The following is a 16,316-nucleotide window of genomic DNA, read 5'->3' on the forward strand; positions in this document are numbered from 1 at the left end:
TGCGGAACAAGGGCTGGGGTTTTACTCAAACCTGTTTGTGGTTCCCAAAAAAGAAGGAACTTTCAGACCAATCCTGGATCTCAAAATTCTAAACAAATTCCAACATTCAAGATGGAGACCATTCGGACAATCTTACCAATGATCCAGGAGGGTCAATATATGACTACCGTGGATCTCAAGGATGTGTATTTACACATTCCCTATCCACAAAGATCATTACCAGTTTCTCAGGTTTGCTTTTCTGGACAAGCATTATCAATTTGTGGCTCTCCCTTTCGGGTTGGCCACTGCTCCCAGAATTTTCACAAAGGTGCCTGGGTCGCTCCTGGCGGTGCTAAGGCCGCGGGGCATAGCAGTGGCGCCTTATCTAGATGACATCTTAATTCAGGAGTCAACTTTCCAAAGAGCCAAGTCTCGCACGGAAATTGTAGTGGCCTTTCTGAGGTCACACGGGTGGAAGGTGAACATCAAAAAGAGTTCTCTCTCCCCCCTCACAAGAGTTCCCTTCCTAGGAAAACTAATAGACTCGGTAGAAATGAAAATATTTCTGACTGAGGTCAGAAAGTTAAAACTCTTAACTACTTACCGAGCTCTTCATTCCATTCCTCGGCCATCTGTAGCTCAGTGCATGGAGGCAATCGGATTAATGGTAGCGGCAATGGACATAGTCCCTTTTGCACAGATACACCTCAGACCACTGCAACTATGCATGCTCAAACAGTGGAATGGGGATTATGTAGATTTGTCTCCTCAAATACAGTTGGACCAGAGATTCTCTTCTCTGGTGGTTGTCTCAGGATCACCTGGCTCAGGGAATGTGTTTCCGCAGACCAGAGTGGATCATCGTAACGACCGACGCCAGTCTGTTGGGCCTAGGTGCTGTCTGGGACTCCCTGAAAGCTCAGGGCTTATGGTCTCGGGAAGAAGCTCTTCTCCCGATAAACATTTTGGAACTGAGGGCGATATTCAACGCTCTTCAGGCATGGCCTCAGCTAGCTGCGGCCAAATTCATCAGATTTCAGTCGGACAACATCACGACTGTAGCTTACATCAACCATCAAGGGGGAACAAGGAGTCCCCTAGCAATGATGGAAGTAACAAAAATAATCAGGTGGGCGGAGGATCACTCTTGCCACCTCTCAGCAATTCACATCCCAAGAGTAGACAACTGGGAAGCAGATATTCTAAGTCGTCAGATTCTCTTCTCTGGTGGTTGTCTCAGGATCACCTGGCTCAGGGAATGTGTTTCCGCAGACCAGAGTGGATCATCGTAACGACCGACGCCAGTCTGTTGGGCTGGGGTGCTGTCTGGGACTCCCTGAAAGCTCAGGGCTTATGGTCTCGGGAAGAAGCTCTTCTCCCGATAAACATTTTGGAACTGAGGGCGATATTCAACGCTCTTCAGGCATGGCCTCAGCTAGCTGCGGCCAAATTCATCAGATTTCAGTCGGACAACATCACGACTGTAGCTTACATCAACCATCAAGGGGGAACAAGGAGTCCCCTAGCAATGATGGAAGTAACAAAAATAATCAGGTAGGCGGAGGATCACTCTTGCCACCTCTCAGCAATTCACATCCCAAGAGTAGACAACTGGGAAGCAGATATTCTAAGTCGTCAGATTCTCTTCTCTGGTGGTTGTCTCAGGATCACCTGGCTCAGGGAATGTGTTTCCGCAGACCAGAGTGGATCATCGTAACGACCGACGCCAGTCTGTTGGGCTGGGGTGCTGTCTGGGACTCCCTGAAAGCTCAGGGCTTATGGTCTCGGGAAGAAGCTCTTCTCCCGATAAACATTTTGGAACTGAGGGCGATATTCAACGCTCTTCAGGCATGGCCTCAGCTAGCTGCGGCCAAATTCATCAGATTTCAGTCGGACAACATCACGACTGTAGCTTACATCAACCATCAAGGGGGAACAAGGAGTCCCCTAGCAATGATGGAAGTAACCAAAATAATCAGGTGGGCGGAGGATCACTCTTGCCACCTTTCAGCAATTCACATCCCAAGAGTAGACAACTGGGAAGCAGATATTCTAAGTCGTCAGACTTTTCATCCGGGGGAGTGGGAACTCCACCCGGAGGTATTTGCCCAGCTGACTCAGCTATGGGGCACTCCAGAATTGGATCTGATGGCTTCCCGTCAGAATGCCAAACTTCCTCTTTACGGGTCCAGGTCCCGGGATCCCCAGGCGGTGTTGATAGATGCTCTATAAGCGCCTTGGTCCTTCAATCTGGCCTATGTGTTTCCACTGTTTCCTCTCCTTCCTCGTCTGGTTGCCAGAATCAAGCAGGAGAGGGCGTTGGTGATTCTAATAGCACCTGCGTGGCCACGCAGGACTTGGTATGCAGACCTAGTGGACATGTCATCCGTTCCACCATGGACTCTGCCAATGAGGCAGGACCTTCTACTTCAAGGTCCTTTCAAACATCCAAATCTAATTTCTCTGCGTCTGACTGCTTGGAGATTGAACGCCTAATTCTATCTAAGCGTGGTTTCTCTGAGTCGGTTATCGATACCCTGATTCAGGCTAGAAAGCCTGTCACCAGGAAAATCTACCATAAGATTTGGCGAAAATATCTTTGTTGGTGCGAATCCAAGGGCTACTCATGGAGTAAGATTAGGATTCCCAGGATATTGTCTTTTCTCCAAGATGGATTGGAGAAAGGATTGTCAGCTAGTTCCTTAAAAGGACAGATATATGCTTTGTCTATTCTTTTACACAAACGTCTGGCGGAGGTACCAGACGTTCAAAGCGTTTACTCAAACTTTAGTCAGAATCAAGCCTGTTTATAGACCTGTGGCTCCGCCATGGAGTCTGAATTTAGTTCTTTCAGTTCTGCAAGGGGTTCCGTTTGAACCTTTACATTCCATAGATATTAAGCTTTTATCTTGGAAAGTCTTGTTTTTGGTAGCTATCTCTTCTGTGCGAAGAGTTTCAGAGTTATCTGCTTTATAGTGTGACTCTCCTTACTTGGTGTTCCATGCAGATAAGGTAGTTTTGCGTACCAAACCTGGTTTTCTTCCTAAGGTTGTGTCTAATAAGAATATTAACCAGGAAATTGTTGTTCCTTCTCTGTGTCCTGTTCCTTCTCTGTGTCCTATTCCTTCTCTGTGTCCTAATCCTTCGTCAAAGAAGGAATGTCTGTTACACAATCTTGATGTGGTTCGTGCTTTAAAGTTCTATTTACAAGCAACTAAAGATTTCAGACAAACAACTTCATTGTTTGTCATCTATTCTGGTAAGAGGAGAGGTCAGAAGACGACTGCTACCTCTCTTTCCTTTTGGCTGAAAAGCATCATCCGTCTGGCCTATGAGACTGCTGGCCAGCAGCCTCCTGAAACAATTACTGCTCATTCTACCAGAGCAGTGGCTTCCACATGGGCTTTCAAGAATGAGGCTTCTGTTGAACAGATTTGTAAGGCAGCGACTTGGTCTTCACTGCATACTTTTTCCAAATTTTACAAATTCGATACTTTTGCTTCTTCTGAGGCTATTTTTGGGAGAAAGGTTTTACAAGCAGTGGTGCCTTCCGTTTAAGGTACCTGTCTTGTTTCCTCCCTTCATCCGTGTCCTAAAGCTTTGGTATTGGTATCCCACAAGTAAAGGATGAATCCGTGGACTGGATACACCTTGCAAGAGAAAACAGAATTTATGCGTACCTGATAAATTACTTTCTCTTGTGGTGTACCAGTCCATGGCCCGCCCTGGTTATTAAGTCAGGTAGATTTTTTTGTTTAAACTACAGTCACCACTGCACCCTATGGTTTCTCCTTTTTCTTCCTAACCTTTGGTCGAATGACTGGGGGGTGGAGCTAGAGGGGGAGCTATATGGACAGCTCTGCTGTGTGCTCTCTTTGCCACTTCCTGTTAGGAAGGAGAATATCCCACAAGTAAAGGATGAATCCGTGGACAGGATACACACAAGAGAAAGTAATTTATCAGGTAAGCATAAATTCTGATATTTGTTTTTTTTGTTTTTTTTTAAACCTTTGTAAGGGTTGGACTAAACCTGATTTTAACTTGCCTTATTTTGCATTCTGAAATGAGTTTTTATTTTGGTAATAAATGGTATATATAATTTTGTTTTCTTTTTTTAGAGAACCTTAAACACTGGTTCTTATAAAGGGTTTGTGTACCTTTTTTGGCACACTGCTTAAGTGTGTACGTTTAAAGCAGTTAAGATGGCCATTGCAGAGTAATTATTTCCCCCAGCTAGTAAAGTTTTACATCTTGGAGATTAGTATTCTCACATCCTTTGATAAAAGCAATGCGCATTTACAGATCAGTTTGTATTCTTGGCAAAGCTGTATCGTGCACTTCAGTTTACAGTGCACTATACAGGATTGGAGTTGTATATTGTGTTTTAGTGCTGCATAATTCTATATTTTTCCTAAGGGCTTTTATGTATTTGGTTATTTAACTTTTAAACTGTGTTTATTAAAAAAAATAGTTAATCTGCTGCTTTCTGCTGTGCAAGATACATCTTTCACTGCACATTGCATCTTTCACTGCATGCAACGATACAGCTGAACTTCATCAGCTGCCATCTGTAATAGAATAAATGTAAGAGAGCTGCAGGTACAGGAGATAAATAATTGGCATTGGCGAGTAGTAACCAAGCTACTGTAGTTTACCCAACAGTTTTAGCCCTTAAACACTGAGGATCTTCTTGAATTTTAGTTCCAAGTCCATTATTACAAAACAAATAGGATCAGAGAAACATTAGACTAAAGTTATTAGTGTAAATTAGTCTTCCTAAATGAACCCCTAATTGCATATTTGAATTTACTTTTACTAGAGCAAGGCCTATATTGTAATATTTGGGTATTACTTTTTGTTCCCCCTGAATAAACCGTGGCCTGATTTTCAATGCAGTAGATAGAGAAATATAAAATAAAAAAAAACAGATGCTATAAAATGTGCGGTTTATTTGATTTTAGGTATACAAAGTGGTAGAAATAGTCATCATCCACCGCAAAAATGTATTTTTTTCTTTTTGAGGCGTTTATGAGATGGCATTCAGGATAAACCCTCACTATACTGCTTGAATTACTTACTTCAGGAAGGAACACCTGCTATGGAAAATCTAAATGAGATGCAGTGCATGTGGTTCCAGACAGAATGTGCCGGAGCTTACCAGAGACAAGGAAAATATGGAGATGCGCTGAAGAAGTGCCATGAGATTGAAAGGGTAAGTTTAGATCAACTAATAGTATAACTTAGAAAGCGGTTATTTCCTGTTTAGTTTCCTCCACATACTAGCTACTCCAGTATCATAAAAGCAACTGAAAGATGTTTGTTTTAGTATTCAAGATAGCAGTAAATACAGCAAGAATCTGAGGGGAGGTGCATAAGTGAACATTCTAACACAAGGGTGTCACTCATTTAAGTCGCGTGCCATTTTCCATACAACCGCAACTCATGTGGGCCGCACACTACCTAAATATCTTGCCATTGCTTAACAAAAACAGTGGAGTTTGCTATAACTGTATACATTTTAAGAGATTGTGTTCTGTAACTCCTAAGTAACTTACTCTGGGTTGATGAAACATGCTCTAATGCTTTTAAGCTCCATCTGGTTGCTCTCCCGGCCGCTCATGGAGTCCATGCTTCTTTTTCCTCTAGCAGCCTTGTTGAGCGTGCTCACAGTTTAGCATACACATGCTTTAGTATAATATATGCCTCTCAAATATAAAGTATGATTTTAGTTATAGAGAAAATGATGGAAAGGAATGGGCAGTAATGAACACACATAAAGTAGTGCTGCATGTGTCAAACAGTTATGCACTTATGTATTTGTTTTTTTTAATAACAATGTGCCTTGTTTAAAGTCTCAGAGGTTTTAATTATCTTGCTACCATAGCACAGCTGCTCACTATACCAGTGAATCACAATGCTGGGAACAAAGGTATACAGTCAAATTAATGGAGAGCTGAATGGAGGTTGCACATATGTACCTGTATAACATTTCTCTTTCTAGCATTTTTTTGAAATAACCGATGACCAGTTCGATTTCCACACCTACTGTATGAGGAAGATGACTTTGCGTGCCTAGGTGGATCTCCTGCGTCTGGAGGATGTTCTTAGGCAGCATATATTTTATTTTAAAGCTGCTCAGTCTTCCATAGAAATCTACTTGAAATTGCATGAAAACCCTTTAACCAATGAAAGGCAAAGAACAGGAAGTAAATTCAGGTAAGTATTTCATTCTAATCACTTTAAGGTTGATATGAGTGGAAGATAATAATCTATACTGGTGATGGGAATCGTATGAGGGCCCAGAATCATCAAAAGGTCCCCAGTCCCACAGAACAATTGTTTCATTATTGCAAGTGAAACAGAGTTTGTGCTATGTCTGAATATTAGTTTAATTGGTTAGCAATGTTTTTTGTTCTGGGAGACAGGGTTAATCGGTGAAAAGAATAAACCTAAAACAATACACTCATTTCACAAAATAAATCTACAATTATTTTTATATATGAAGGTTTATAATCATGTAGTTTTGCAATTGGTCCCTTTAATTTTTTTATTGGACGTATTGTCAGTGTTAAAATATGTTGCTGGATGAGAGACAGTAAATTAGGGGATGGTGGAGTAGGATCCCACATGTAAAGCAAAGGATTTGTTTTTATGTAAGATAAAAATTGGACATTATTTCTTGCTCTACTCTTGGGGTTGAAAAGGATCCTCAAGGGCTTACCTGGTTTACTATTGGGGCTGGAGAGGACGCCTTTAGGAGGTTACCTAGCAATGATCTATAATATATAGATCCCTAGATTATTAATATTGTTACCTGCTGCTTTAATTATAATGGCTAAATTGCTGCTGACTCTTATACAACCAGATGGCTAAATTCTATGCTGTAAATTCATTTCTTTCATGTAATTAACAAGAGTCCATGAGCTAGTGACGTATGGGATATACATTCCTACCAGGAGGGGCAAAGTTTCCCAAACCTTAAAATGCCTATAAATACACCCCTCACCACACCCACAAATCAGTTTTACAAACTTTGCCTCCAAGGGAGGTGGTGAAGTAAGTTTATGCTAGATTCTACGTTGATATGCGCTCCGCAGCAAGTTGGAGCCCGGTTTTTCCTCTCAGCGTGCAGTGAATGTCAGAGGGATGTGAAGAGAGTATTGCCTATTGAATGCAGTGATCTCCTTCTACGGGGTCTATTTCATAAGGTTCTCTGTTATCGGTCGTAGAGATTCATCTCTTACCTCCCTTTTCAGATCGACGATATACTCTTATATTTACCATTACCTCTACTGATTCTCGTTTCAGTACTGGTTTGGCTTTCTACAAACATGTAGATGAGTGTCCTGGGGTAAGTAAGTCTTATTTTCTGTGACACTCTAAGCTATGGTTGGGCACTTTATTTATAAAGTTCTAAATATATGTATTCAAACATTTATTTGCCTTGACTCAGAATGTTCAACTTTCCTTATTTTCAGACAGTCAGTTTCATATTTGGGATTATGCATTGAATTATCATATTTTTCTTACCTCAAAAATTTGACTTTTTTCCCTGTGGGCTGTTAGGCTCGCGGGGGCTGAAAATGCTTCATTTTATTGCGTCATTCTTGGCGCGGACTTTTTTGGCGCAAAAATTCTTTTCCGTTTCCGGCGTCATACGTGTCGCCGGAAGTTGCGTCATTTTTTGACGTTATTTTGCGCCAAAAATGTCGGCGTTCCGGATGTGGCGTCATTTTTGGCGCCAAAAGCATTTAGGCGCCAAATAATGTGGGCGTCTTCTTTGGCGCTAAAAAATATGGGCGTCGCTTTTGTCTCCACATTATTTCAGTCTCATTTTTCATTTGCTTCTGGTTGCTAGAAGCTTGATATTTGGCATTCTTTCCCATTCCTGAAACTGTCTTATAAGGAATTTGATCTATTTTGCTTTATATGTTGTTTTTTCTCTTACATATTGCAAGATGTCTCACGTTGCATCTGAGCCAGAAGATACTACAGGAAAATCACTGCCTGCTGGATCTACCAAAGCTAAGTGTATCTGCTGTAAACTTTTGGTAGCTATTCCTCCAGCTGTTGTTTGTAATAATTGTCATGACAAACTTGTTAAAGCAGATATTTCCTTTAGTAATGTACCATTGCCTGTTGCAGTTCCCTCAACATCTAAGGTGCAGAATGTTCCTGATAACATAAGAGATTTTGTTTCTGAATCCATAAAGAAGGCTTTGTCTGTTATTTCTCCTTCTAGTAAACGTAAAAAGTCTTTTAAATCTTCTCTCTCTACAGATGAATTTTTAAATGAACACCATCATTCTGATTCTTTGGACTCTTCTGGTTCAGAGGATTCTATCTCAGAGATTGATGCTGATAAATCTTCATATTTATTTAAGATGGAATTTATTCGCTCTTTACTTAAAGAAGTACTAATTGCTTTAGAAATAGAGGATTCTAGTCCTCTTGATACTAATTCTATACGTTTGGATAAGGTTTTTAAAGCTCCTGCGGTTATTCCAGAAGTTTTTCCTGTTCCTAATGCTATTTCTGCAGTAATTTCCAAAGAATGGGATAAATTGGGTAATTCATTTACTCCTTCTAAACGTTTTAAGCAATTATATCCTGTTCCGCCTGACAGGTTAGAATTTTGGGACAAAATCCCTAAAGTTGATGGGGCTATTTCTACCCTTGCTAAACGTACTACCATTCCTACGTCAGATGGTACCTCGTTTAAGGATCCTTTAGATAGAAAAATTGAATCTTTTCTAAGAAAAGCTTATCTGTGTTCAGGTAATCTTCTTAGACCTGCTATATCATTGGCTGATGTTGCTGCAGCTTCAACTTTTTGGTTGGAAACTCTAGCGCAACAAGTAACAAATCGTGATTCTCATGATATTATTATTCTTCTCCAGCATGCTAATAATTTTATCTGTGATGCCATTTTTGATATTATTAGAGTTGATGTTAGGTTTATGTCTCTGGCTATCTTAGCCAGAAGAGCTTTATGGCTTAAGACTTGGAATGCTGATATGGCTTCTAAATCAACTCTACTTTCCATTTCTTTCCAGGGAAACAAATTATTTGGTTCTCAGTTGGATTCTATTATTTCAACTGTTACTGGTGGGAAAGGAACTTTCTTCTGTTATGTGTGATCAGTCCACGGGTCATCATTACTTCTGGGATATAACTCCTCCCCAACAGGAAATGCAAGAGGATTCACCCAGCAGAGCTGCATATAGCTCCTCCCCTCTACGTCAGTCCCAGTCATTCTCTTGCACCCAACGACTAGATAGGATGTGTGAGAGGACTATGGTGATTATACTTAGTTTTTATGACTTCAATCAAAAGTTTGTTATTTTACAATAGCACCGGAGCGTGTTATTACTTCTCTGGCAGAGTTTGAGGAAGAATCTACCAGAGTTTTTTACTATGATTTTAACCGGAGTAGTTAAGATCATATTGCTGTTCTCGGCCATCTGAGGGAGGTAAAAGCTTCAGATCAGGGGACAGCGGGCAGATGAATCTGCATTGAGGTATGTAGCAGTTTTTATTTTCTGAATGGAATTGATGAGAAAATCCTGCCATACCGTTATAATGACATGTATGTATACACTTCAGTATTCTGGGGATGGTATTTCACCGGAACTACTCTGTTAAAAGTCACTAATCCTTTTAATAAGTATTTATCATGTTAAACGTTTTTGCTGGAATGTAGAATCGTTTACATTTCTGAGGTACTGAGTGAATAAATATTTGGGCATTATTTTCCACTTGGCAGTTGTTTGGTTTTAATTGTGACAGTTTCGTTTCTCTTCACTGCTGTGTGTGAGGGGGAGGGGCCGTTTTTTGGCGCTCTTTGCTACGCATCAAAAATTTCCAGTCAGTTACTCTTATATTTCCTGCATGATCCGGTTCATCTCCGACAGATCTCAGGGGTCTTCAAACTTCTTTAGAGGGAGGTAGATTCTCTCAGCAGAGCTGTGAGAATTTTATATTGACTGTGAATAAAAACGTTGCTCTGTAATTTTTATGTCAAATTTAATTATTGTTATTTTGCTAATGGGAACAAACCTTTGCTAAAAGTTGTGTTGTTTTAAAGTTTGATGCTATAACTGTTTTTCAGTTCATTATTTCAACTGTCATTTAATCGTTTAGTACCTCTTTGAGGCACAGTACGTTTTTGCTAAAAAAGATTATAACCAAGTTGCAAGTTTATTGCTAGTGTGTTAAACATGTCTGACTCAGAGGAAGATATCTGTGTCATTTGTTCCAATGCCAAGGTGGAGCCCAATAGAAATTTATGTACTAACTGTATTGATGCTACTTTAAATAAAAGTCAATCTGTACAATTTGAACAAATTTCACCAAACAGCGAGGGGAGAGTTATGCCGACTAACTCGCCTCACGCGGCAGTACCTGCATCTCCCGCCCGGGAGGTGCGTGATATTATGGCGCCTAGTACATCTGGGCGGCCATTACAGATAACATTACAAGATATGGCTACTGTTATGACTGAAGTTTTGTCTAAATTACCAGAACTAAGAGGCAAGCGTGATCACTCTGGGGTGAGAACAGAGTGCGCTGACAATACTAGGGCCATGTCTGATACTGCGTCACAGCTTGCAGAGCATGAGGACGGAGAGCTTCATTCTGTGGGTGACGGTTCTGATCCAAACAGATTGGATTCAGATATTTCAAATTTTAAATTTAAATTGGAGAACCTCCGTGTATTACTAGGGGAGGTTTTAGCAGCTCTCAATGATTGTAACACCGTTGCAATACCAGAGAAACTGTGTAGGTTGGATAAATACTTTGCGGTACCGGCGAGTACTGACGTTTTTCCTATACCTAAGAGACTAACTGAAATTGTTACTAAGGAGTGGGATAGACCCGGTGTGCCGTTCTCACCCCCTCCAATATTTAGAAAGATGTTTCCAATAGACGCCACCACTCGGGACTTATGGCAAACGGTCCCTAAGGTGGAGGGAGCAGTTTCTACTTTAGCTAAGCGTACCACTATCCCGGTGGAGGATAGCTGTGCTTTTTCAGATCCAATGGATAAAAAATTAGAGGGTTACCTTAAGAAAATGTTTGTTCAACAAGGTTTTATATTGCAACCCCTTGCATGTATCGCGCCGATTACGGCTGCGGCAGCATTTTGGATTGAGTCTCTGGAAGAGAACCTTAGTTCATCTACGCTAGACGACATTACGGACAGGCTTAGAGTCCTTAAACTAGCTAATTCATTCATTTCGGAGGCCGTAGTACATTTAACCAAACTTACGGCTAAGAACTCAGGATTCGCCATCCAAGCACGTAGGGCGCTGTGGCTAAAATCCTGGTCAGCTGATGTTACTTCTAAGTCCAAATTACTTAATATACCTTTCAAGGGGCAGTCTTTATTTGGGCCCGGTTTGAAAGAAATTATCGCTGACATTACAGGAGGTAAGGGCCACGCCCTACCTCAAGACAAAGCCAAAGCTAAGGCTAGACAGTCTAATTTTCAAAACAGGAGCAGCATCAACCTCCACGGCACCAAAACAGGAGGGAGCTGTTGCTCGTTACAGGCAAGGCTGGAAGCCTAACCAGTCCTGGAACAAGGGCAAGCAGGCCAGGAAACCTGCTGCTGCCCCAAAGACAGCATGAACCGAGAGCCCCCGATCCGGGACTGGATCTAGTGGGGGGCAGACTTTCTCTCTTCGCCCAGGCCTGGGCAAGAGATGTTCAGGATCCCTGGGCGCTAGAGATCATATCTCAGGGATACCTTCTAGACTTCAAATTATCTCCCCCAAGAGGGAGATTTCATCTGTCAAGGTTGTCAACAAACCAGATAAAGAAAGAAGCGTTTCTACGCTGTGTACAAGATCTGTTATTAATGGGAGTGATCCATCCGGTTCCGCGGTCGGAACAAGGACAAGGGTTCTACTCAAACCTGTTTGTGGTTCCCAAAAAAAGAGGGAACTTTCAGGCCAATCTTAGATTTAAAGATTCTAAACAAATTCCTAAGAGTTCCATCGTTCAAAATGGAAACTATTCGGACAATCTTACCCATGATCCAAAAGGGTCAGTACATGACCACAGTGGATTTAAAAGATGCTTACCTTCACATACCGATTCACAAAGATCATCACCGGTATCTAAGGTTTGCCTTCCTAGACAGGCACTACCAGTTTGTAGCTCTTCCATTCGGATTGGCTACGGCTCCAAGAATCTTCACAAAGGTTCTGGGTGCCCTTCTGGCGGTACTAAGACCGCACGGGATTTCGGTAGCTCCGTACCTAGACGACATTCTAATACAAGCTTCAAGCTTTCAAGCTGCCAAGTCTCATACAGAGTTAGTTCTGGCATTTCTAAGGTCGCATGGATGGAAAGTGAACGAAAAGAAGAGTTCTCTTTTTCCTCTCACAAGAGTTCCATTCTTGGGGACTCTTATAGATTCTGTAGAAATGAAGATTTACCTGACAGAAGACAGGTTAACAAAGCTTCAAAATGCATGCCGTGTCCTTCATTCCATTCAACACCCGTCAGTAGCTCAATGCATGGAGGTGATCGGCTTAATGGTAGCGGCAATGGACATAGTACCTTTTGCACGCCTACACCTCAGACCGCTGCAATTGTGCATGCTAAGTCAGTGGAATGGGGATTACTCAGATTTGTCCCCTACTCTGAATCTGAATCAAGAGACCAGAAATTCTCTTCTATGGTGGCTTTATCGGCCACACCTGTCCAGGGGGATGCCATTCAGCAGGCCAGACTGGACAATTGTAACAACAGACGCCAGCCTACTAGGTTGGGGCGCTGTCTGGAATTCTCTGAAGGCTCAGGGACTATGGAACCAGGAGGAGAGTCTCCTTCCAATAAACATTCTGGAATTGAGAGCAGTTCTCAATGCCCTTCTGGCTTGGCCCCAATTAACAACTCGGGGGTTCATCAGGTTTCAGTCGGACAACATCACGACTGTAGCTTACATCAACCATCAGGGAGGGACAAGAAGCTCCCTAGCAATGATGGAAGTATCAAAGATAATTCGCTGGGCAGAGTCTCACTCTTGCCACCTGTCAGCAATCCACATCCCGGGAGTGGAGAACTGGGAGGCGGATTTCTTGAGTCGCCAGACTTTTCATCCGGGGGAGTGGGAACTTCATCCGGAGGTCTTTGCCCAAATACTTCGACGTTGGGGCAAACCAGAGATAGATCTCATGGCGTCTCGCCAGAACGCCAAACTTCCTCACTACGGGTCCAGATCCAGGGATCCGGGAGCGGTTCTGATAGATGCTTTGACAGCACCTTGGAACTTCGGGATGGCTTATGTGTTTCCACCCTTCCCGCTGCTTCCTCGATTGATTGCCAAAATCAAACAGGAGAGAGCATCAGTGATTCTAATAGCGCCTGCATGGCCACGCAGGACTTGGTATGCAGATCTAGTGGACATGTCATCCTGTCCGCCTTGGTCTCTACCTCTAAGACAGGACCTTCTGATACAGGGTCCATTCAAACATCAAAATCTAACTTCTCTGAAGCTGACTGCTTGGAAATTGAACGCTTGATTTTATCAAAACGTGGTTTTTCTGAGTCGGTTATTGATACCCTGATACAGGCTAGGAAGCCTGTTACCAGAAGGATTTACCATAAAATATGGCGTAAATACCTATACTGGTGCGAATCCAAAGGTTACTCTTGGAGTAAGGTTAGGATCCCTAGGATATTGTCCTTTCTACAAGAAGGTTTAGAAAAGGGTTTATCAGCTAGTTCATTAAAGGGACAGATTTCAGCTCTGTCCATCTTGTTACACAGGCGTCTGTCAGAAAATCCAGACGTCCAGGCTTTTTGTCAGGCTTTAGCTAGGATCAAGCCTGTGTTTAAAGCTGTTGCTCCGCCATGGAGTTTAAACTTAGTTCTTAACGTTTTACAGGGTGTTCCGTTTGAACCCCTTCATTCCATTGATATAAAATTGTTATCTTGGAAAGTTCTGTTTTTAATGGCTATTGCCTCGGCTCGAAGAGTCTCTGAGTTATCAGCCTTACATTGTGATTCTCCTTATCTGATTTTTCACTCAGACAAGGTAGTTCTGCGTACTAAACCTGGGTTCTTACCTAAGGTAGTCACTAACAGGAATATCAATCAAGAGATTGTTGTTCCATCCTTGTGTCCAAATCCTTCTTCAAAGAAGGAACGTCTTCTACACAATCTGGATGTAGTTCGTGCCCTCAAGTTCTACTTGCAGGCAACTAAAGATTTTCGCCAAACTTCTTCCCTGTTTGTCGTTTATTCTGGACAGAGGAGAGGTCAAAAAGCTTCTGCTACCTCTCTCTCTTTTTGGCTTCGTAGCATAATACGTTTAGCCTATGAGACTGCTGGACAGCAGCCTCCTGAAAGAATTACAGCTCACTCCACTAGAGCTGTGGCTTCCACTTGGGCCTTTAAGAATGAGGCCTCTGTTGAACAGATTTGCAAGGCTGCAACTTGGTCTTCGCTTCATACTTTTTCCAAATTTTACAAATTTGACACTTTTGCTTCTTCGGAGGCTATTTTTGGGAGAAAGGTTCTTCAGGCAGTGGTTCCTTCTGTATAATGAGCCTGCCTATCCCTCCCGTCATCCGTGTACTTTTGCTTTGGTATTGGTATCCCAGAAGTAATGATGACCCGTGGACTGATCACACATAACAGAAGAAAACATAATTTATGCTTACCTGATAAATTCCTTTCTTCTGTTGTGTGATCAGTCCACGGCCCGCCCCTTTTTTAAGGCAGCTAAATATCTTTTAAATTATACTCCAGTCACCACTTCACCCTTGGTTACTCCTTTCTCGTTGATTCTTGGTCGAATGACTGGGACTGACGTAGAGGGGAGGAGCTATATGCAGCTCTGCTGGGTGAATCCTCTTGCATTTCCTCTTGGGGAGGAGTTATATCCCAGAAGTAATGATGACCCGTGGACTGATCACACAACAGAAGAAAGGAATTTATCAGGTAAGCATAAATTATGTTTTTTTACCACAGGATAAAAAATCTAAAGGTAAAAACAGGGCTAACAATCGTTTTCGTTCCTTTCGTTTCAACAAAGAACAAAAGCCTGATCCTTCATCCTCAGGAGCAGTTTCAGTTTGGAAACCATCTCCAGTCTGGAATAAATCCAAGCCTGCTAGAAAGGCAAAGCCTGCTTCTAAGTTCACATGAAGGTACGGCCCTCATTCCAGTTCAGCTGGTAGGGGGCAGGTTACGTTTTTTCAAAGAAATTTGGATCAATTCTGTTCACAATCTTTGGATTCAGAACATTGTTTCAGAAGGGTACAGAATTGGTTTCAAGATGAGACCTCCTGCAAAGAGATTTTTTCTTTCCCGTGTCCCAGTAAATCCAGTGAAAGCTCAAGCATTTCTGAATTGTGTTTCAGATCTAGAGTTGGCTGGAGTAATTATGCCAGTTCCAGTTCCGGAACAGGGGATGGGGTTTTATTCAAATCTCTTCATTATACCAAAGAAGGAGAATTCCTTCAGACCAGTTCTGGATCTAAAATTATTGAATCGTTATGAAGGATACCAACGTTCAAGATGGTAACTGTAAGGACTATATTGCCTTTTGTTCAGCAAGGGAATTATATGTCCACAATAGATTTACAGGATGCATATCTGCATATTCCGATTCATCCAGATCATTATCAGTTCCTGAGATTCTCTTTTCTAGACAAGCATTACCAATTTGTGGCTCTACCGTTTGGCCTTGCTACAGCTCCAAGAATTTTCACAAAGATTCTCGGTGCCCTTCTGTCTGTAATCAGAGAACAGGGTATTGTGGTATTTCCTTATTTGGACGATATCTTGGTACTTGCTCAGTCTTTACATTTAGCAGAGTCTCATACGAATCGACTTGTGTTGTTTCTTCAAGATCATGGTTGGAGGATCAATTTTCCAAAAAGTTCTTTGATTCCTCAAACAAGGGTAACCTTTCTGGGTTTCCAGATAGATTCAGTGTCCATGACTCTGTCTTTAACAGACAAGAGACGTCTAAAATTGATTACAGCTTGTCGAAACCTTCAGTCTCAATCATTCCCTTCGGTAGCCTTATGCATGGAAATTCTAGGTCTTATGACTGCTGCATCGGACGCGATCCCCTTTGCTCGTTTTCACATGCGACCTCTTCAGCTCTGTATGCTGAACCAATGGTGCAGGGATTACACGAAGATATATCAATTAATATCTTTAAAACCGATTGTTCGACACTCTCTAACGTGGTGGACAGATCACCATCGTTTAATTCAGGGGGCTTCTTTTGTTCTTCCGACCTGGACTGTAATTTCAACAGATGCAAGTCTCACAGGTTGGGGAGCTGTGTGGGGATCTCTGACGGC

The 16,316-nt window shown here is 42.0% G+C and overlaps 1 protein-coding gene across 1 annotated transcript in view; it reads left to right on the forward strand.

Moving 5' to 3' along the window:
* Window positions 1-16,316, forward strand: part of NAA16 (N-alpha-acetyltransferase 16, NatA auxiliary subunit) — a 325,238-nt gene that overhangs the window by 110,899 nt on the left and 198,023 nt on the right. Inside the window, 3 exon segments of the mRNA XM_053707967.1 lie at window positions 5,066-5,194; window positions 5,984-6,172; window positions 6,174-6,198. Coding sequence (XP_053563942.1) covers window positions 5,066-5,194; window positions 5,984-6,172; window positions 6,174-6,198 — 343 coding nt within the window.

Source organism: Bombina bombina, chromosome 3 (assembly GCF_027579735.1).
Source record: "Bombina bombina isolate aBomBom1 chromosome 3, aBomBom1.pri, whole genome shotgun sequence".
In the NCBI taxonomy this organism is placed as follows: Eukaryota; Metazoa; Chordata; class Amphibia; order Anura; family Bombinatoridae; genus Bombina; species Bombina bombina.